The 22023-nt window shown below is 44.5% G+C and overlaps 1 protein-coding gene across 5 annotated transcripts in view; it reads left to right on the forward strand.

Moving 5' to 3' along the window:
• The window catches only part of PCLO (piccolo presynaptic cytomatrix protein), an 88325-nt gene that overhangs the window by 13161 nt on the left and 53141 nt on the right, over positions 1-22023 (forward strand). For all 5 annotated transcript variants that reach the window (XM_087722435.1, XM_087722434.1, XM_087722430.1 and 2 more), the window contains exons 3-4: positions 4016-5344; positions 19839-21020. In XM_087722435.1, coding sequence (XP_087578561.1) covers positions 4016-5344; positions 19839-21020 — 2511 coding nt within the window. The remainder of the gene's footprint in view (positions 1-4015; positions 5345-19838; positions 21021-22023) is intronic.

The raw sequence follows: 22023 nt of genomic DNA on the forward strand, positions 1-22023 counted from the left end.
TTCTACGAACAAAGTGTTGTCCGGGTTCCCCCCCCCCCCCGTTACATTCTCTCTTACACAAAATTTGTTTTGCATCACATTACCATTCTAATTTCAGCCCCGTTATTTTCTTCCCACATTTCCATCTTAATTTCAATTTTTTTTAACCTATAGACCATATCAATTTTTCACCCTTTCAGAAAAATATACCACATTTACCATTTCATTTTCCATCTGTTATTCTAATTTCTGTATGTAGCATATATCATCATATCAACTTTAATAGAACAAACATTTTACTTAATTGGTTAACCACAATTAACATTATTTTATTTAACTATATATCATTAGCAATATTAACGTATTTCATTTTCTACTAATACATCTTTCCCTTCCTCCTTTCCTAGCCATTTTCTCTTAACTCATCTCTTGCTCTCTTTGATGTTCCATTTTTCATCAGTTTTCTATTTGTACTTCTATCCGCTACTCTAGAGTTCCTTTCCCCCCCCCTCTTTTATATGTATTGTATCTTTTCTTTTGGATTTTTCCTATCATTCTCCTATGAGTTATTTCAGTAACCCTCCCTAGGATTTCTCTTTTTTGCTTCCCACAGAAAAAGGTCCCCTTATTAAAGAGTCTTCAAACCATTTTTTTTTTCTGGTTTATCAGTTCATTTATTTTGAACAAATCTCTTAAAGCATGTAATTGTATCATCACTATCAAAATTCACATCAGTTCTCTTCACCCAAGCAAATTGCACATCAAATCTGCATCCCTAAAGATAGCAAATTCAGATCCTCATCGGCACCAGTATCAATGTTGCCTGGCAACCACGACTTGCTGGTGAAACAGAGTCACATGATGTGAGATGTTTTCTAGGGAATAGACTGGCAGGAAGTGTGGCTGATTCCATTTTAGGTCAGACAGGCTAATCCTCTCTCAGAAGGCCATAATATTATACTCCATCTGACACAGCAGAAGATAAATGCCCTTTGGCACTGTAGTTGGTATATACGCTGATTAGGTTATTTTCTCTCTGATTTTCCACGTGCGAGAGCGTAACACACTTGGGTGACAAGAGGAGATGATGCGATGCTCTTTCGGTTAGAATTTGCACAGGGACTTTACCTGTTGGGGTAGCTGGCCTAATGGGAGTTCCGTGTATATGTGTACACACACATGCGTACCAGTAGTGGGTTCCGGATTCCGTTCCAACCGTACCGGTTGGAAAGGGCCTGGCAGCGTCCAAATGGACGCGTGCACACACGCACAGCGCATGCATGCAACTTACTGTCCAGCGATGCTTCCATGAGCCTCCGCGATGCTCCAGATGCTCAGCGGAGCATCGCACAGGCACTGCACGTACTGTGCGCGGAAGCGCCAAAGATTTTAAAGACAGGTAAGTAGCGCTGGCGGGCGGGTGGGTCCTCCGGAGCATCATACTGAAATGGTACCCGGTGCTCTGGGCAGGCTCCAGTACGCCCTACGTACCAGGGCGCACTTCCTGCAACCCACCCGCTGATGCATACATAAAATGTCTCAGCTGATGCCTGATATCTATAAGGGCCGTACAGGGTACTTCTTTGTCCATATAAACAATGTTAAGGTAATGCATTTTGCTTCAATAATCTTTAGAATTTGAACTCTTCAGTTCTCCCACAGAAGTATTTGAGAGAAATTATATGCCAAAAGTGAAGAGTTCACTGGGATATTTTTATGATGCTGATGTCCCAAATCTTGAATCAATATTGCTTTAATTACAAGTTTCTCATGCATATTAAACTACTAACTTTCTTATAAGTTCATTTAAAAACCAGAAACAGATGCTGCAAGCCTTCAAAAAATGAAGTATGCATGTAGCTTAAGTTTCAATGAGTTCCTGATTGTACCGTGTTTCCCTGAAAATAAGACAGGGTCTAATTTTCTTTTGACCCCTGAATTAAACACTTGGCCTTATTTTTGGGGGAGGTCTTATTATTTTTGAGGTGCAGAAGGCGGTGAGCGTAGTCATCTCATGACTGCTGCTGTGTTGCAATATTTTCGGGGAGGGCTTATTTTAGTCCACTTGCTAAACAGCCCGATTGGGCTTATTATCCAGGGAGGGCTTATTTTCGGGGAAACTGGGTGATACGTCAAAGCTACTTGATGTGTACATTTCTGCCCCCTTAGCCAGTAGAGCATGCTGCCGCATGAAATGTATAAATTAAGTAATGTTGCAAAAGGGTAACACTTTAAATAGTATAAGACAGGTCTCCCTGGCTAGGCTGAATTGCTGCAACCGACTGTGGTGTCACGGCCCAATTTCTTCCACTGGGGTTTCTCGCTGTGCCGTAACTACAAAGCTCTGCATAATGAACCGAAAACCTAGGGAGTCTCCAGTTGCAGGCAGATTCTTCGGAGTGGTGAGAATCTGACTGCCTAAGCAAACATTACAAGGTTCACAGGGCTACTGCTGATGTACTTATCTTCACCCTCACATCTGAAAAGCAAACGGGGTCGTGGCATTGGATTTCTCCCCCGTGCCCGTCCTTCTCCACCTCCCCTTTGAAGGGCTCTGGACATGCCGAACCAGATGAATACAATCTAGTTACATCGTTTGTCCTACATTAAGATGTTACTAGGAAACAGCCGGTCTGTGGGAGCCTCGGGATCTTGCGTACGCAGTGTATTAATTGTGAAGATAAAGAAAGAGATAACAGGGACGTTGAGTTGAGCCCTAAGAAACTGCTTTGAACGCCACCTTTCCGCTCTTTGTTTAATGATAAATATATTTATAAAATTTCTGTCATGCTTCTATCTAAAAGTAGAAGTTGTAAAGGAAATATTCACTGCCCGATAAGAGTGAAAGATTAATGGATGTCGGCATGTCTATGCGTGCATGAATACATAGGTATATTCTTAATGAGAAACAGAAAAATTATAAATAATCGTATTTGGTATTTTTGGTTTGAAATCTAATTAATAAAATATTGTTAATATATTACTATATTATTACAAAGTTTTGATATATTTATCTTTAAATATAGGGTTTTCTCCAAAGTTCTTTGCTAGTGATTCAATGAAGCTAGGGATCTAGTGAGAATCTACTGGGTACAGTTTTCCAGTGTTTTGTGAAAAACCTGGTACCTAACAATGGGACCTGAACCAGTTTCTCATTTGTTACGCACATTTCTGTACTCCAGTGGTCTTTACTAATGAAAATTAACATTGTCAGGTGGTCAGAAGCATTGATAAGAATGAAAGTAAAGCTTATCATATAGCTGGAAGTGACTTCCTGGGTCGTCCAGTCCAACCCACTGATCTGTGCTAAAGCATTTCAGACAAATTGCTATTCAGTCCTTCATGAGGCGACCTGGTTGACGGCACTTCCTGTCAGAGATTTCCCATGCACCGCTCCATAATCTCAACCATCACAATAAGCCTCTTCAATCGCAGGAAACCGACTCTTCCCTTTGCAGGGCAGATGCTTAAATATCCAAAGATTCTTGTCTTGTTTCCCTTCACCCGTTTCTTCCGCCTTTGCTTATCCCTTCCTCTGGTGGCCAGCCCTGTTCTCCCCTCGGGGACTTCTCTTAAATCTCATAACAACCTTAAAGGTCTTGGCTCAGACAACGGATGGTGCCTCAACAGCAGAATTGAAAGATTGAAAAATGTTTTCTGCAAACTGTTTTGACTTTAAAAAATAATTCCAAATGAATCTATTTCCACCACACAAAAATTAGCATGGACCATGTGTCTGCAACCCATCAGCACAAATATAACAGGGTAACAATTTAAATGTAGTCTTGATGCTTTTAAAGACATGATTTAGAAAACAGATCAGAAATGGTATCATAAAGCAGCTAATGGACACAGGACTGGTTGTGAGATAATTCTTTTATTGAAATGAATCTGGAAATTTAAGAAGGGAAAGCAAGAAAGTAATAAGAAAAGAAAAATCCAATCAGTTCCTTCAAATAATGTAAAGAGAATCTTTTGGTACCGAGGAAATAATTACCTCTTGATGTTTTGTTTTCTTTTTCCCTTATGCATACAGGTTAAAGAATGGCTGTGCTTAACCTGCCAGATGCAGAGAGCTTTAGGTGGGGACTTGGCTCCTGCTCAGGGCTCTGGACCTTCGGTACCCAAGCAAGAATCTCCGGCCAAAGCAGCTTCTCAACCGCAGCCAGCTACGAAGAAGAAAGAAGCGGCTCTAAAACCTGATGCGACCAAGGCCTTGGAGCAGAAAAGGCCCCCAGCGCAAACAAACCAGGCTGCTCTGCCCGGTTCCTCTCCTGCAAAAGCAGAGGCTCTTCCTGCTGAACCCAAGCAGGCAGAATCCACCCCGAGGTCCGGCCAGGCCAAGCCGTCGGGGAGCGAGGATAAACAAGAGCAATCTAGTCCTCGGAAGCTCACAAGCGACGACGCAACTAAACCGTCACCGTCGGATTCCAGACAAAACGGCTCCAAGCCTTTACTCACTCAACGTAAAGTCCTTCAGAGGTCAGAAGATGACAAGCTGTCACAGGACCAACGTGCACCTGGTGGCAAAATCGCTGCTCCAGATTGCAAAACTTTATCTCAAGTGTCTTCTCAAAAGTCTGCGACAAAACTCAGTTCTCCGCTTGGAAGTGATTTAAATGCTAAGGGCCAAAAGGAAACCGAAACGGCAGAAGCGAAAGAGCCTTCTGTGAAAACCCAGCCCCAGGGGAATCCCAAACCAGATGCCAAATCCACTCCAAAAGGCCAACAGGCCCCAGTGGGCGCCAAGCCCAGCCAAGCCCGGCCTCAGGTTCAGGCCCAACCGCCCCCAAAAGCCCCGGAACAAGCCAAGCGCTTCGGCCTTCATGCAGGAGGCGATGCTCCCAAGCCACTTCCAGCAGCCCCTCCAGAAACGGTGACCGGGAAGCTCTTTGGATTTGGGGCTTCCATTTTCAGCCAGGCTTCCAGTTTGATCACCACATCAGGCCAGCCAGGAGCTCCGGCACCGGGACCTGCCCCTTCAGCCCCCTCCAAGCAGCCCCTTCCCCCTGCCCTGCAAAAGGAGCCCCCTCCACCGTCTCCTAAGGGGGCGCCTGCGAAGAAGGAAGCGAAGCCTCTTCCTGGGGCAGAAAAAGCCTCCCAAAAGGAAGCCAGCCAGGCGGAGGCCGAGAAGAAGCCGCTGCCTCCCCAGGCCTCCCAGGCGCCTGGTGGGGCTGGGAGAGAAAAGAGGGCAGGGCCACCACCGGAAGCACCCCAAGGGCCCCCGCCGGCCTCCCTCTGTCCCCTCTGCAAAACTGGCCTCAATGTGGGGTCTACAGACCCTCCCAATTACAACAGGTGCACAGAGTGTAGGACCGTGGTATGCAGCCTCTGTGGATTTAATCCCACGCCCCACATCACAGAGGTAGGTAGGCACAGCTCTCCTCCCCTCCACCGTGGTTGTGATGCGTTGCTTCTCTCCACCCCCCTCCAATCCATCCATATCAATTATTTGACCCCCTTCCTAGTCTGAGGGAAATGACTCGGGTGCCTTGGTTAAAGGTTTATTATGTACCAGTGCTTTCCCCCCCTAGCATTCATCCCCTGTATTGCTTATATTTCAACAAGGGAGCAAGTTTTAAGTAATTTATTGCTGACGCTTTATGTAGTTTATAGTGTTGGAAAGGAAAGAGGAGCAAAGACCCCGCCCAGAGCCCCTAGGGAGTGGGCGGCATACAAATCCTATTAAAGTTTAAAGTTTAAATGAAAGCTACTTTTCCTCCGCGAAGAGAATTGCTAAGCCAAGACTGAGGTGAATTTAAGGTGCGGAGAGCCTAGCGCAACCTTCCCTCTGATTTTAGGTTTCCGCCAGTGATATTGGAAGAGGGGGCTCAAACACCTTAGAAAAGAAACTTCTTGGGTATTTAATATCAAAGGGATATTAAACGCAGCCGGGTCTGTTCTGGGTTTTTGTTAGTAATCTGCAGAACTGAAATGCTAAGAACCCACTTGCTATTTATAGAAACTCACAGATGCTGCTGAATCATGTGGCTGAGGGAAGATCAGGCGTTGGTAGTTCTTTTGCGCTTTTTCTTCTGCCTCTGTCGAAAGCTTGTGATGGACCTCTTGACAGATTTATTTCGTTATCGTAAAAGATAATTGGATGTGTAAGCTGTGATTTGACCTTATTCCCTCATAAAAATGGCCTTCCGGCTGGCGCTTAGTAAGGATGCGCATGAGATCTGGGGGGAAGCCTTCAAAGCTTTGAGCATTGGTGAGCCTTTGTGATGCTGGAACGAGCCGACTGCGGCCACCCATGTACTCTGGCTGGATTGGAGCTGGATTGGCCTCTCCGCCTCAGGCCCTTTTTTTCTCACAAAATTCTTCTGGGGAGATAAAAAGAGAGAGGGGGGGGGGAGATTCCCAAACGTTTAAGCTCCTGGAGGAAATAGCAATAGCAATAGCAGTAGACTTATATACCGCTTCATAGGCCTTTCAGCCCTCTCTAAGCGGTTTACAGAGAGTCAGCATATTGCCCCCAACAATCTGGGTCCTCATTTTACCCACCTCGGAAGGATGGAAGGCTGAGTCAACCCTGAGCTGGTGAGATTTGAACCGCTGAACTGCTGATCTGCAGTAGCCTGCAGTGCTGCATTTAACCACTGCGCCACCTTGGAAAGGTACACTAAGGAATGAAGGGGAAGGGGAACACAGGTGGATGCTCCTGGCCAGCCTTGGGTAGTTGACAGCAGTTGTGGCCGAACTCAAGTTGACAAACCTTTGATTCACCGAAGGGAAGTCCGCTCCTTTCTGCACTTAAAAGGAAAGGCCATCTCCCCGTACAGCTGTGCATGTGGTTACGAGACCCTCTGCTCGGCTTCCAGGCCTTCTGCGTGGAGGGAATATTTATCTCAGTAGTTCTTCTTGCCTCCAAGGTAATGGGTGTATTTGGGTCTTCACAGGAAAAAGCATAGCTCAGGAACTATTTATTCATCCATCGTATTTACACGGTTGCTCAACTCACAAAATGCAACTCTAGCCAGTGCACAGTAGGAAAAAAACAATAATATAAAAAACAAATCAGTTTAAAAATTAAATTATAATTTTAAAAAGGGGGTGAGAGAATGACAGATATTAATAACAGTGAAGCCACCTCAACAACTCACCATTCCCTTATGGCCCTCAAGCCTGATAGCAATAGCAATAGCAATAGCAGTGGACTTATATACCGCTTCATAGGCCTTTCAGGCCTCTCTAAGCGGTTTACAGAGAGTCAGCATATTGCCCCCAACAATCTGGGTCCTCATTTTACCCACCTCGGAAGGATGGAAGGCTGAGTCAACCCTGAGCCGGTGAGATTTGAACCGCTGACCTGCTGATCTAGCAGTAGCCTGCAGTGCTGCATCTAACCACTGCGCCACCTTGGCTCTGATGACATAGCCGTCTGCTCCAGTGGTGGGTTTCAAAGAAATTTGGAACCTCTTCTGTAGGTGTGGCCTACTTTCCGTGTCCACTGGTGGAATCTCTTCTAACCGGTTCGGTAGATTTGATGAACCGGTTCTACCGAACTGGTGCGAACTGGTAGGAACCCACCTCTGGTCTGCTCACTTCTGGTTTCAATTATACATTCACACACACATTTGCCATGGAAATTAACAATTTAGTCAAGATTGAGGAGATAGCAACAGATGAGGCATGAAAACCAAATCAGATTCTCTGAAAGAAGCATGCCTGAGTGGTTAGCTTTTAATAGGAGCCTGCCGAAGACTACTTAAAATCCAGTCCAGAGTTCCAAGATATAGGTCAGCGTGTCAGAGTATTTAAGTCTAGGTCAGAGGACAAAAATTCACAATTCACACCAACATTACACCAGAGTTAGATATTAGACAGTTGATTTCAACAAGAGATTGTTGAATGTCTTGCCAGAAGGCAGGACAAGAACCAATGGATGGAAACTAATCAAGGAGAGAAGCAGCCTAGAACTAAGGAGATATTTCCTAATGGTGCGAACAATCTGTCAGTGGTGCGCCTTGCCACCAGAGGTTGTGGGTTCCCCATCACTGGAGGTTTTCAAGAAGAGACTGGACAGCCACTTATCTGAAATGATATAGACTCTCCAGCTTGTGCAGGGAGTTGGATTAGAGGACCTCCGAGGTCCCTCCCAACTCTGTTAGTCGTATGTTCTACGTTTGTGTGTGTGTGTGTGTGTGTGTGTGTGTGTGTGTGTGAATTCATTCTGACGAGATCATGGGCCAAAGCTGTCTTTTAAATGAGGCTGTGGGCAGCTACTTTTAATCAAGGATTTTACTTCCTAACTTGGCAAAGAGCCTCGTAGAACCTCTTGGCTCTGCTCTTTGCCATAGTCCCTGGGTGCTGGGGCTGCAATAAGGGCAGAGAAGGATGGTTGGTTCTCCGTCCTTATTGCCACAAGGAAGGCTTTGACAGCGGCTTTAATGCATTCCCAGTCGAATCCCAAGCAACACTCTAGAGTCCGGACGTCTCCCATTCCGTTTTCCCCAACTCCTCCATAAACCTTGGGAAATGATGGCATCCACGAGAGGGTCACGTAGGCATGATCCAACCCAGAGCCTCAGCTGTCCTTCCAAGTGCCACCAGGACCTCTGGTGGACAGTGCAGCAGCAGGACCAACCCGCAGCTCCCTCTCTCTGGTTTACTCTGGCTCCATCCGTGGCTGAGCTCCGTAGCAAAGTGAGGGCCTCTCGGAATAGAGGAAGGGTGCAGTCTGCCAGGGTCAGGCCCAACGATGAGACAGAGAGATCCGGTTGAGTCCAATCCTTTATTTCTTTACTTTATTGGCCAACTGGAGCCAAACTTTCTAACCTACTAGACATATCCTGAGAGTTTCTAGGATGTGGCTATCCTAGGCCTCTTCCTCTGTCTCCCATGCAACTCAAGACTGTGGAAGCCCTTAACCCAGGGCTCTTTCTGGGAAACCTCTGCATTGCTAATACACACACACACACACACACACACACACACACACACACACACACACACACAGCTCCTGCAGGTGCAGATTCCATCACATAATTTAAACAAACATGCTTGAACGCCACCCATTCCTTTCAGATGAGTTTCTGCAGTTGTATATAGTCTGCTTTGCTGGTTTATCAAGTAGCAACTACAGCTTGCAAGGATGTACTTATTGCCAGTTACTTCATTTAATCTCTGTGTTCCCTGACCCCTGGAGCCAGTTTCTTCTTGGCAGAAATCCAGGGCCTTAATAACTACAAGAAAGGCTGAACTCGATGGCTAAACCCGGTTTCCTTTTTGTTCTACTGTTGCCTGGCTGTGCCAGGAAAATGGATGTGTGCTGAATTTTTGACTTGCAATAGTGTTGCAGCTGTTAAGGGAAGAGGTGTTCTGCGGTGCCAGAAATGGATGACAGTCAGGTATGTTGGCTGGGCATCTCCATAAAGGTGTCAGGCAGCCCAGTGGATTTTTCCGTCATTCTGGCCCTGGGAAAATGGATACGGCTGAGCTCCCTGGGCAATCGGAACCACCGCAGTTAAGCCAATGCTAACTCTGGCAGATACTGTAAAAACAGATCTGGCAAAGGTGGCAAGGAAACGCCCCTTCCAGGTTGGGCATGATCTCTTGGAAGTCCCATGGCAACAACCTGGAGGGACTCACCTGGCTGACGGCTGGAGACAAGCAAAGGCTTTGCAGTTGCATAAGGCAACTTTCACCACTACCTAAAAGTTGGTGTCCAAGACCTTTACGGTCCTGAGCAACTGAATTTCCAGAGAGTTCGGTTTCCGAATAGGCCCCCTCCGTGCCCGAATTTACTACTGCCGCTGCCGCCGCTGCCGCTGCCGCTGTGGGCACTAGGTGGACGTTTGAAGGATTTGTGAGCGTTCTGCAAGGTCTCCTGTCCCAGATTCTTTGGATCTTTTAAATGTCTAGAACCTCTGGCTGTTTTTTTTCATGCATGCTCTTACATAAGTTTGGAGTATTCTGTTTTGCTGAATTTTACATTACATTTTACACATAAATCCTTTTAGCTGTTATTACTTAGGTACATTAAATTGCAGTGCCAGAATTTTTTCTGCCCGAAGCTCGCAAAGCAAGTTTTCTCTTTCTTTTAATTCCCTCTCAGCGTTTTGGCTTTTACAGTGTCACATTCACTTGGTGTCTGCTGTGGGCCCTGCCTTCAAGAGGCCATTTCGAGCAGGAAAATAATAGGCAGGGCAACATTCTCAGTTTTTACCCTGCAGAAAGAAAACAACCATTTTCAAAGACTAAAAAATGTGAAGCATGAAAAGCATATGCTGGGAGTGCTTAGCATTATGAAACTCCAAAATCAAGAGTCACCCATTCTGGGCAGTGGCGAATTGAGTAGTGGAGCCAATTAGATTTCAATTTCTGCTGGAAACGTGAACTGATTTATTTCAATATTTTTGACCACTAATGAAATCAAAATCAAGTTTCCATTATCCTCACAAATGTCCATTTTGTCTTAAAAATGGTTTTATTGTACAGAACTGTTTTCTGTCTTTTTTAACCTTATCCATACATCTTTCATTAAATGTAGTGATGACTGATAACATATTTATCCGCAACCATTCTTTTCGGCTCATATTTATTTTAATTTTAAAAAGTATTTTTTTATTTTATATTTCTTAACATGAGTTAAATATTAAACAAAAACGATTTTGGCCTAACGTTTGAATATTTTACTTGTATTTTGCCCTAAGCTTTTTTTTTTAACCTCCTGCTATTATCATGTTTTATTTGGATTGGTCAATGTGCCTATGTGGCTTCAGAATTATTTAATGATCGTTGCTGTTTTAGGCTAATCCTGGTATTTGGTCATTTGTTTATTATTACGGTTGGTCTCACGGTCGGCCATACCTTTATAGGTGGGATTTTTGCCCAACTATCGATTGTTTCCCGAGGCTTCGGATAGGCAGATGTGGATGTCTGGTGTGAAAGGCCTTGATGCAGGCTCCGTGCCGCTCCGAGTGAAGCCTCCTTGGACGATTGACTGGCAGCGAGTTGGTCAGTGCTCCAACGGGGCTCCGGGTGTTTCAGGATGGCCCCCAAGGCGCCCGTGACTGACGGTGCTCCTGGGAGGCCAGGCCGAAGCCACCGCGCCTGGAGATGGCGAAGGCAGGTGAGCAGGGTGGAGGAAAGCCAGGAAAGGCTCCCTCAGGGAAAGGAGAGGAAGCCAGTCAGTCAAGGGAACGACCGGACAGACGTTGGGCCGGAGCACGTGGGAGACCCCTCCCCCTGGGTTATCCCCCTGGGGGCCCTGGAGGCCGCCCAGCCCCTGAGTGGATGCTGGGTGAGTGTGGATTAGTGTGTGTGTGAGAGAGAGACAGAGACAGAGACAGTATCAGTAAAAGTTTGCTGTGTTTTTAAACTCACTGATTTGATTTGGGGTTGAGTGTGACAGTTCTCCAGGCCTGTGAGTGAGTGACCATAAGCCGAACCTGAGAGCATACCTGTGTAACACTACCTCCCCCACCCCCCCCCCCGGCCTTTTCCCTCTCCTCTCCTGCCGCCCCCAGATGGCTGCAGCCCCCCCCCCCCCGTCCCCTGCTGTAGTTTCCAATAAGGCAGAAAAGGGAAGGAGGGTTTTTATTCCTCTCTTCCTGCCTGCCTGCCTGCCTGCCTGGGAAAGTATGAAACCGCCAGGGCTGATAAGTGGAGCCTCCACTGAGTCCTTGGAGAGTCAGTTTGAAGGGTGGGGTTGAAGGGATCGGCAGAGACCGGGGGGGGGGGACTGAGTTCTAGTCCAGCCTTGAGCACAAAGCCAGCTGGGTGACTTTGGGCCAGTCGTTTCCTCTCAGCCCTCGGAAGGAGGCAAAGCATGCTGGGGAAAACACCGTGCTAAGAAAAATGCAGGGACCTCTCCAGGCGATCTCTGAGAATCAGAAGGGAAGGGAAATCAGCGAGTAGTCCTGGATATTCCTCCCAAAGCCCTGATTTCCCCACCCTCCGTTTTATCCATCTGTCTGTCCGTAAGAAACAAAACGACATTTAAGCAGCCCAGATACTGTTTTGGCTCTTTTGCTTTGTAGGAATCTTGCTCACTCCTGGCTTTTCTGGCCAAGACATGAAAGCATATTAATGGTAGCCACGTCCAATGTCTGGAGAAATAGTGTCTGCTCTTTTTATTTTTCATAAGAGAGAGAAAACGTAAAGATGTATAACTCATCCTGGGTTAGAAATTACTTTGGCCTATAAACACACAGTCCAGACGTTCAGGATCTGAGCACTGGCACAAACAATAGAGTCACTTTTATAAACAAGGCGTTGCCATGGAAATGGGCGTTTCTCTACTTACTCATTGTGGAGTTAAAAGAGGAGATGACATTCTTATAATGAAATCCAGCATCATTGTGTGTTGTGTTGTGGAGAGCAGGGCAGGGTAATAGCACCACAGTGGGACTGAACATGATTGCAGCACCTGTGTGTCATTTACAAAAACTGGAGGGGCCTATTTTGCTATACTTTTATACAATTAGTGAGCTGCAGGTTTTGCCCTCAGACACACACCTCCGAGCACACACACCTCGGAGGCATAAAACCTCTGAGCATCAGAAATCAGCTTTTTCTCACATATCATGGTAATAATAAAGAACTCTGCAGGAAGCTAAGCTGAAATTGGCTGTGTCACTTCCAAGTTTCTAGACATTTTTCCCCTCTAATTTGCACTATTGTACACGGGACAATCTTGCACGGGAAAAGACCCGAATACAACAAGACCAGCATGTGTGTGTGTGTTTGTGTGTGTGTATATATATACACATACACAAACACATACACATACATAGTTTTAGGAAATCATGTGACTCGAGATGAATGACTCCCCTTCCTACTTTGTGTACCTCATTGCTGGCTTCCCACATCAGTTCCATAGGTAGATCTTGTCGTGACATTTTAAAATTGAGATTGATCTCTTCAGAAACCCTTTTTGAGAAGCAGTAAAGCCATTGTTTCTCGGTGCTGCTATTATCTGTTAACTCCTTCCAGATCTCAGACATAGAGAGGGAAGGTTGCATGGAAGGCTTTTGACTGCTGCTGATTATCCATTGTCCTTGGAGAACGTCTCTTGGGAGAACGGAAAGGCAGCCATTTAAATTAATCCATTTGGAGCATCAACAGCCAATGGATTTGATGCCAGTGGGGGAGTTTCGGACTCCACTTGGTCCATTTTGCCATCCAGTTGGCTGCACATTTTGACCCAAGCAAACTAAATGTAAAACCGTTGGAGCCATTTGGGGGAGGAAGAGCATTCAGCCCCCCCCCCCCGAGGGAATCTCTGCAAATGTTTACTGGCATATAAATAGTTGCTGGTGCTAGTAAGGCAACTGGATTCCTAAGTGATAATCCTCCAACCCTGGTGGATCTTAGACTGTTTAATCCAATGGCCCTTTTGGTCTCAAAGAAGGTAATTACCGCCCCCCACCCTCCACCACCCCCCAAAACACAGACTCAGTTTTTCACACAAGTTTTTTGTGCTACCACAGCAGTCCCAAAGTGGGACCCTCAGGTCACTAACCAGCAATCCCAAATTATCTCACGACCTCCTCCTCCTCCGGAACATGGCCCCCACCCCGTTTCAGAACCTCTGTCCCAGCCTCTTATGGTCTTTGTGGTCAACCCCTCCCCTACAAGTACACAAGCGGCAATGTTTGTAGTGCTCTCTGCAAGAGTATCTCTTGGCAGTTAAAACAGGATCTGAACTTTTGCAACTATTTCTAAAATGTCAAAGGTGCTTCTACTGCTGGAAGCTTTTGGAAAAAGAAAGAAGACGAAGTATCTTACAACCTGTTAGTTTGTGATTTACTGGCATGTGGCCAGTAGAGGAGGCTTTTGTCTTTTGCTTATATAATAAAGAAAGAAAGAAAGAAAGAAAGAAAGAAAGAAAGAAAGAAAGAAAGAAAGAAAGAAAGAAAGAAAGAAAGACAGGAGAGAGACAGACAGACAGACAGTTCTTTAATGGTAAAGCAATCAAATCATATAAAAAGACAAAAATTCATAAGAGTAATATCTTGGTACTCAGCTGCTTTGAAACTCATCAGATTTGGTATTCAGTGCATTTTGATGTAAACATTTGGTCCTGGTATTCATTTGTTTGGTACTTAATGCACAAGTTAGAACTTGTCACTGAAAGCTGCCTTGTGATTCACTGCATTATTCCTTATGGGAAAATTTTGTTTGTAACTCATCATTTTTGGTACTTGGCGTGTCTCCTGGAACCAATTAACAATGAGTACCATGGTGTCACTGTATAGCATATAACAGTCAAGAATGAAATGGTCAGGAATTTCCAGTTGAAAAGAAAAATCTTCACTAAAGGAGGGCTGAATAAGGATGCCAAATAGGACCAAACCTTTGTAATGAATGAAGAGTGAATTTGTGGCAGAGATTGAGACTTCACCTAAGATGAAGATTATCTTGGATAGTGTCATCTAAATTAGAATATCTTAGCCTAACTAGGGGTAAAACCCTCTGTTTTGTTCTAGATCTCAATGAAATTGTAGGCTATCTTGTAAAAGCATTATCACAGGGCAGCATTCTAGCAAATAAAAACAGAACCGCATGCTGAAACCAGATCCAGAATTTATTAGGCAAACGTAATAGGGAGCCTTCTAAAGTCTATTTAAAAAAAAAACAATATTCTACTTCCTCTGCATTGTACTGTGGAGTATTTTGCACCTGGCTGATATTGAAAAACCAAACCAGGATTGGACCTTCTTAGGATACGGATAGGTGACCACAAGGCACTGCCCAGACTTTAGATCAGACTAGGAAGCCCAAAACATCTGTTGATTTATCACAGATGGATGAAAAAGCACTTCTCGCAGGTGGTGCAGTTGGGACGAATTTGTCTAAAGTCAGATGTGAAACTGGTCAGAGCTGATTGTTAATGGGATGGGAAATCCGAGGATTGTAGGCTGAACTGAGAAGTCAAAAAATATTCTGGAAAAAACAACACCACCAAACCACTTTCTGTATTTTCCCTGAAGTGACCAGGATCTGACCTCTTATCACCATAGCATTATAGAAAGCATCTCCTAGATGCTGCTTGTGTGGATTGATGCACAGAGAGTGTGTTTTTGTGTGATTGGCTTGGGCCATTTCTCCTCCTGCCAGCCCGACTTCTGTGACTTTGAAATCATCCCAAACCGTCCTCATAACCTTTCAGTGGGATTCCTCGCACCTGGGAGTCCTAGCAATGTTCACAGTTATTGCCATACAATAGTAGTTAAGTGTTTTGTGGAGGAGTTAGCTATCAGGCCTGGGCTTGAGTAAACATCTGTGTGGGTGTCAGTTGTTTTGTTGTACCAAAATAAACAAATAAATAAATAAATGTTGATCTGAACTGAACTGAACTTGGATTTGTTGATTAACCAGAGTAATTTACTAGTTATTTGTGTCTTTTGGACTTTTCAGGCCTAGGTTTGCTAGACTAGACACAATTATCCGTTACTTGTGAGAAGTTAAATTAGGGTTTTGCCATTTGCAGCAGTGAGTGGATTTCAAAGCAAGTGACGATCAACTGATGTTGCTCATCAGTTGTGTGTTTTAAAAAAATCTTGTGTAAAAAAAGGTTATGAATATTTTGAGGCATTGAATTGATTTGTTTGAAAGTATGATAACTCCCCCCACCCCCCACCCCCCCGGGAAGAGAAAATTTCATGCCCAGCAAAGCAGGGAGCAACTTCCCCAATTTATGTTGTGATCATTGTGTGGACTATAACAAGCCCTTTCTAGCCTCCTGTGTCCCCCATAAGCCACAGCGTAGCCTCTTTATGCACATCGTTGTCATCGTTGCAGGGAAAAGGTTGATAAGATGGAAAAAGTGTAAGGTTATTTGGTAATTATTTTAAAAAAATAGTTCTGTATTTCTGCACTTTAGCCCCGCTTAGTATTCAAAGAGAATCGCTTCATTAAATCAGATCCATGGCATGAAACTTCACAGGTCTCTGGAGACATTCTATTTTTAGCGCTTTTGGTCTCTCTGTTGCATTTAAATATCTCACCTATATATTCAGCTGAAAATAATCTGGGTGTTTTTGTAGGTGATTATGCACTTAGGCTTCAATTCCACACCAATAGAAGAAGACAAAGACGAAGAAGAAGAAGAATTTAGAATTTAGAATTTAGAATTTATTAAAATTTATAGGCCGCCCTTTTCCCTGAGGGGACTCAGGGCGGCTCACAATCACAAGGGAGGGAAGTGCAACATCAAAAACAAAACAAAATGTGAACAAAGAAAAAATAGTAAAACACAACTTTCGTTCAACAATCAAACACTCGGGCGGGTGAATTAGGAACCTATCCCCAGGCCTGCTGGGAGAGCCAGATCTTGAGGGCTGCGCGGAAGGTCTGGACGGTGGTGAGGGTACGGATCTCAGCGGGGAGATCGTTCCACAGGGTCGGAGCTGCAACAGAAAAGGCTCTCCTCCGTGTGGTCGCCAGTCGGCATTGAAGAAGAAGAAGAAGAAGAAGAAGAAGAAGAAGAAGAAGAAGAAGAAGAGGAGGAGGAGGAGGAGGAGGAGGAGGAGGAGGAGGAGGAGGAGGAGGAAGAAGAAGAAGAAGAAGAAGAAGAAGAAGAAGAAGAAGAAGAAGAAGAAGAAGAAGAAGAAGAAGAAGAAGAAGAAGGAAGAAGAAGAAGAAGAAGAAGAAGAAGAAGAAAGAAGAAGAACCAGCCTTCCTTAAACGTTCAGATAGCCAGCATCTAATGCCCTAACAGGAGCTGTGAGGCATAATGTGCAGGCCACTGTACAGAGCAGAGCCAAATCACTGTCTGTTTGTGGCAGATTGCATGGGAAAGACAAAGACAAAGTAATGGCTAAACATACATTATTTTTATCCAAATATTAACCCTGGAGCTGGTAAAGAAGCCCCCTCCATGCACTTACCTGGGTCATTTGGAGTTTCCTTATGCAGGTTCCAAAAACGAAATGGTTGCCCCAGAAGGTTAAATGACCCTCCCGCACCCCAGCCCTGGTGGGGGAGACTTCTCTGAGAGTGGCTCTCCCTCCGGGCTGCTATGGGCAGCCTCCATGCCCAAATCCCTGCGATGCTCAGTTGGCCCTCAGACAACTAATCCGTGCCATGGAGATCCTCTCCCAGGGCCTGATCCCTCTGTGTGTGTGTGTGTGTGTGTGTGTGTCTCCCTGGATGAGGAAGGACAGGATTTGCCTCGACCCGAATGAGGCTGAGCAGCAGTGGGTTTTAGGCCTTCCCGGTCCCGATGCGTCCTCCTTAGGTCCTCAGTGCCCGAGCCTTGGACCCCAAGTGTGGAAGGAAGTCTGCTTGTTCACTTATGCCCAGGGCTTTTTATGAGTATTCTGCAGATACCGTGCATTTTGCTTCCTGTTCTATTTTTGTATCGTCCATATTTTTATCTGTTTGCCTATTTCATTCGTTCCGTTTACATATCCACCCACCTGGCATTCAGGATCCTGGGATGCTTACAGGCACTTTGTTCCTAAGGTGGTGAGCCCCGCCCAGCATCATTTTTTTCAGGGGGGGTGGGGACAACGACAGAAGGGCAGCTGTGTAAGTCAAATCAAATAAGCTATAATAGACTAACCAGAGTTAAAACACTGTAAGGCTGTTTATATATAATATAAACTGTAAAATTTTAACACTGTAGAGGTGACTGGTGTTTATAGTAGAAAAGCGGAAGGAAGGAACTTCCCTTCTGAAGGAGCCCTCATGCCTCTTCCCCATTCTTCCAGCCTTCCCAGGCTTAAAGATTATTCTGCCAATGCAGGCTGGCAAAGCCCATTGCTCTTACGTAGTAGCTGTTGCAAAAACACAGAGCAGTAAAACAAGGTTACGGTGCTATGTTGGGAATCCTTCATTGTTACCCACTCAGGGTAGAATACAGCAACCTACCACCCATTACAGAGAAATCTGGTATTGTTGTTATCCAATGTCCTAGTGGGTTGGGTTTCTTGCTTTAAAAGAAATGGGTAGGAGGATGGGCTAGGGAGAAATTAAAGACTAGACCTCCCCGCCCCTCTCTCTTTTGTGGGGGGGGGGTGTTACCTTTGAATCAGCTGGGGCTACGGGGCAACTTAAGATCTTTGCCTTTTTTGGGTGAGATTTTGGAACGGGTTCGCCCTTGCCTCGTTCCTAGGGCTGAGAGTGAGTGACTGGCCCAAAGTCACCCATCTGGCTTTGTCCCTGGGTGGAATGAGAATTCGGTCTCCTGGATTGTAGCCTGATGCCTTTACCACTAGACCAAAATCATTTATACGCCATCCAAATACCTCATGCAATTCACACAACAGTTTAACTGGGTTTGAAGTGGGGGGAAAAAAAACCTTCAGAAGAAAGCAATGGCCGATCACTTTCATAACAACATGTCCCAATTGCTTATGCGGTTCAACTGGATTCTCTTTTAATCCAACAACAATGGATTTCTTTTACCTTTTGTATGTTTTTCTCATATCTCAGGTTTGATATGCTTATAAAATGAAACAGTAGATCCTTATGGTTTTGAACTTGGTTATTTGGGAAAGAAATTCCAGGTTGTTTCCAATAGGTGATTCCCTCTAATTATCCATTTTGGGTTATTCTCTGAATTAATATAATTTTAGTAATTATATAGACATTACTCCTGTTTATGAAATGTAACTGATTATACATAATGCATATATATGTATAACCGAATTGCTAAAATTATATATCTATTAAGCAGCGTGTGCTTCTTACACGCTACTCAAAATAATAGCATGGTTAGGTTTACTAAAGTCCATCTTGAATTCACTCATGTTAATTTTCTGTAGTCCAATTGCAAAAACTTTCACATAGGCAAATTCATGAAACGGCGGAAGCTTTTTGTCTCTGTCCATCTTGGAGAAATTCTTTCTATCAAACCACTCTTTTCTGAATATGAATAAAAACCAGGAACCTAAGGGAAAGTCTTGAATCAGAAATATTATTCATGACAGGAAAACATGGAACGCATTAAAGCAACATGAGCTGCTCCTGAAGGCATAGAAACAGAACTAGGTGAATTTCCATAGTTTGTTGTAGGTTTTTGAAGGGAGGGGGGGGGGGGAAAGGGAGACATTTTGAGACATTTGAGCAAATGCCTCTTGATTTATTCTAAGGCAGCTTCTAGAAGAATGCACCGTCATTATCCTGGAAAGCTTCTGTATTGGAAAAGAAATCTTAATTGTGGTTCTCTCCTAAATGCAAAAAGGGACATGGTGGCTCAGTGGCTAAGATGCTGAGCGTGTCAATCAGAAAGGTCGGCAGTTCAGTGGTTCGAGTCCCTAGGTTCGAGTCCTTATGTCCCCCAGGGTGAGCTCCCGTTACTTGCCCCAGCTTCTGCCAACCGAAAGCAATTCGAAAGCACGTAAAAAATGCAAGTAGAAAAATAGGGACCACCTTTGGTGGGAAGGGAACAGTGTTCCATGCGCCTTCAGCATTGAATCATGCCGGCCACATGACCACGGAGATGTCTTCGGACAGTGCTGGCTCTTCGGCTTTATAACAGAGATGAGCACCGCCCCCTAGAGTCGGGAATGATTAGCACATATGTGCGAGGGGAAACCTTTACCTAAATGCAAAAGCTTTTTGCCAAGGGACTCTACCCTGGGTCCAATCCTTGTGCTGAATTCTATGCTGTGTTCTAACCTTAACTGTAGAATATGAAATACGCAAGGGCCACCGTCACCACTGCGTAAGCAATGGTACCATTCTAGCAGAAAGAAGCGAGGAATACGACAGTCCATCTTGCTAAGAGCCGGGCTCAAAGCAGTCGCTATTGAGGTAACATGCATTGTTGAAAAGAGTTTCAGTGTCAAGTAAGTTACCTTGTTTTTAAAGTCAGGATGCTGTTTAGAGTTGCAAGTATCAATGTTACTATTTTAGTGAGATACCTTTTTAGTAATGTAACGCCATTCATTAAATTCCAGGTCCAAGAATGGTTATGCCTAAACTGCCAAACTCAAAGGGCGCTTTCAGGACAACTTGGGGAAATGGAGAAAATCACACCTCCTGTGTTTCCAAAATCCCCTGTCAGACCATCAAATCCGGTCCTTCAGAGTCAGTCCAAATCTGCCGAGTTGCACCAACAGCAACAGATTTCAGCAAAACCTGCCCTGCGCTCTGAGAAACCAAAGGTTGGTTCAGAAACCCAGAAAGAGGATCCGAAGGTAAAGAAGGAGACACTTTCAGCAAAGACATTTACTGGTCGGATCCAAGAAGAAATCTTTAAAATTGATATTTCAAAGCTTTCACCAGGAAAATTAGCAAAAACAACATCTGTTGATAGAATCATTCAAGGAATTTCAAAAGAAGATTCAAAAGCAGAAAAGGAAAAATTGGGGAAATCATCATCTGCTGATCAAATTCTTAAAAATGAGTCAAAACTGGCTACAATTGACAAGCGTTCACATGATAAGATAAGCATGGAAGATGCAAAAATACCTCTGTCCGAAGACTCAGAATGTCAACCGGTGAAACTGGCCAGAGAGGAACCGCGGAAGGAAGAGCCAGCCGCTCAAGTCAAATCGCCACCTGCTGATCAGAGTCAGGTGGATCCGGGGACCTTGGAAAAAATACCATCAGCTGATAGAACCCCGCAAGACCTTCAAAAGCCGGATCCAAAGATTTACCGGGACAAAATGACAAAAGTAGCCTCAGATGGCGAAATTGTGAAAGTTGAACCAAAATTTCAGCAGGCAAAATTGGCCAAGATCCTATCCTCTGATCAAATTCAGAAAGAAGATTCAAAACGAATTCCGGCAAAAATAATGAAAACGGCATCCGCCGATCAGCTTTTAAAAGATTCTGTGAAATTTAAGGAACTAAAAGAAGTGAAATTGCCCAGGGTGGAGCCAAAGTCTTCCGAGACAAGTAGTGGCCAAAGGCCCCCGCCAGAAGCCTCAGACCACCTCCCCACAATCGGACACGTACCAGAAGGAGAGCAACTGTTCGAAGAAAGGCCAGAAGCTGGAATGCATGTAGAAACAAAGCAGAAGGAAGAACGTCCCACGATCCCATCAGAAGCCATTCCAGAAGCTGATAAACTGCCCAAAGATCTACCCATCTCCTTACCAAAGTCTTATCCTGTGGAGACGGTGAGAGACAAAACGGTAAGCGCTTGACATTCCTCTCCTGTTAAGGATTGACAAAATCTATTTCTATGTCAGGCCAGAAAAACCGATTTGGAGATGTTCGTAGGAGCCACGCTTGACTGAAGGAAGTAATTTACAGCGGGTGGCAGCACTTAGTGAACCTTGGCTGGTCTTGAAAAAGCCAAGTAGAGTTAGAGACGGTTAGTTCCTGTATGTAATCAGAGAGCAAGCTCTCCTCTCCTGCAGCACTGATGCCGTTACCTAACTGAGTAACAAAACGTCTGCAAGGAAACAGCCAAGCTCAGAGAGCACTAAGGACGCACAGTTCAACCCTAAATTATAAATATTCTCTTCTATTGGCAATTCAAAACAGCTGTGCACTCTTCTAGCAATTTCTCATGTATGTTGACCTCAATTTCAATTGCACCTTGCACAGTATAACTTCGGCCAAGTGGCACCATTTTTATTTTGTAAAAAAAACAACAGATGAAACATAATAATTAAATAGTTCTGCTTCTCCCTGTAATTTTTTTACCTATAGCCAATGTCTCCAACTCACAGACCAATTGCTTGCTGACCTTCCTCTTGTTCCACACAACCTTTTCTGTTGTTAATTTTGGTGTATATTGCAAGCCTCGGCCAATTCTGAGCCTTACCTACAGATTTGAACTATTCTCTAATATTATGCATACGTTATATGCTTTTCCTTCCCTTTGTAATATCTATCCTTTTTGTTTCACAGCTGATCAGAGAACTCTGTTCTGTGTTTCATCTCCTACTTTATTTTCTCCGTAGTGTCCCCTGTATTTGGCCTGTGATTGTCTTGTTTTTGAGGCCATATTTTTGTGGGAAGGATTTTCATTCATGGAATCCTTACTGCTCTCCCCCTTTTAAAGTCAGCTATTCTGAAATGTAGAATACTAACTTGTTATGAGTCAGAGGCTTGAAGGACCTGAGAACCATCAGCCTCAGGAACCAGCAGGCACCCTGGAATAAGTCAGTGACATATTAAGTGTCGAAT

The sequence above is a fragment of the Thamnophis sirtalis genome, unplaced genomic scaffold (genome assembly GCF_051295495.1).
Source record: "Thamnophis sirtalis isolate CommonGarterSnake01/CBP01778 unplaced genomic scaffold, rThaSir2_p1.2 scaffold_9, whole genome shotgun sequence".
In the NCBI taxonomy this organism is placed as follows: Eukaryota; Metazoa; Chordata; class Lepidosauria; order Squamata; family Natricidae; genus Thamnophis; species Thamnophis sirtalis.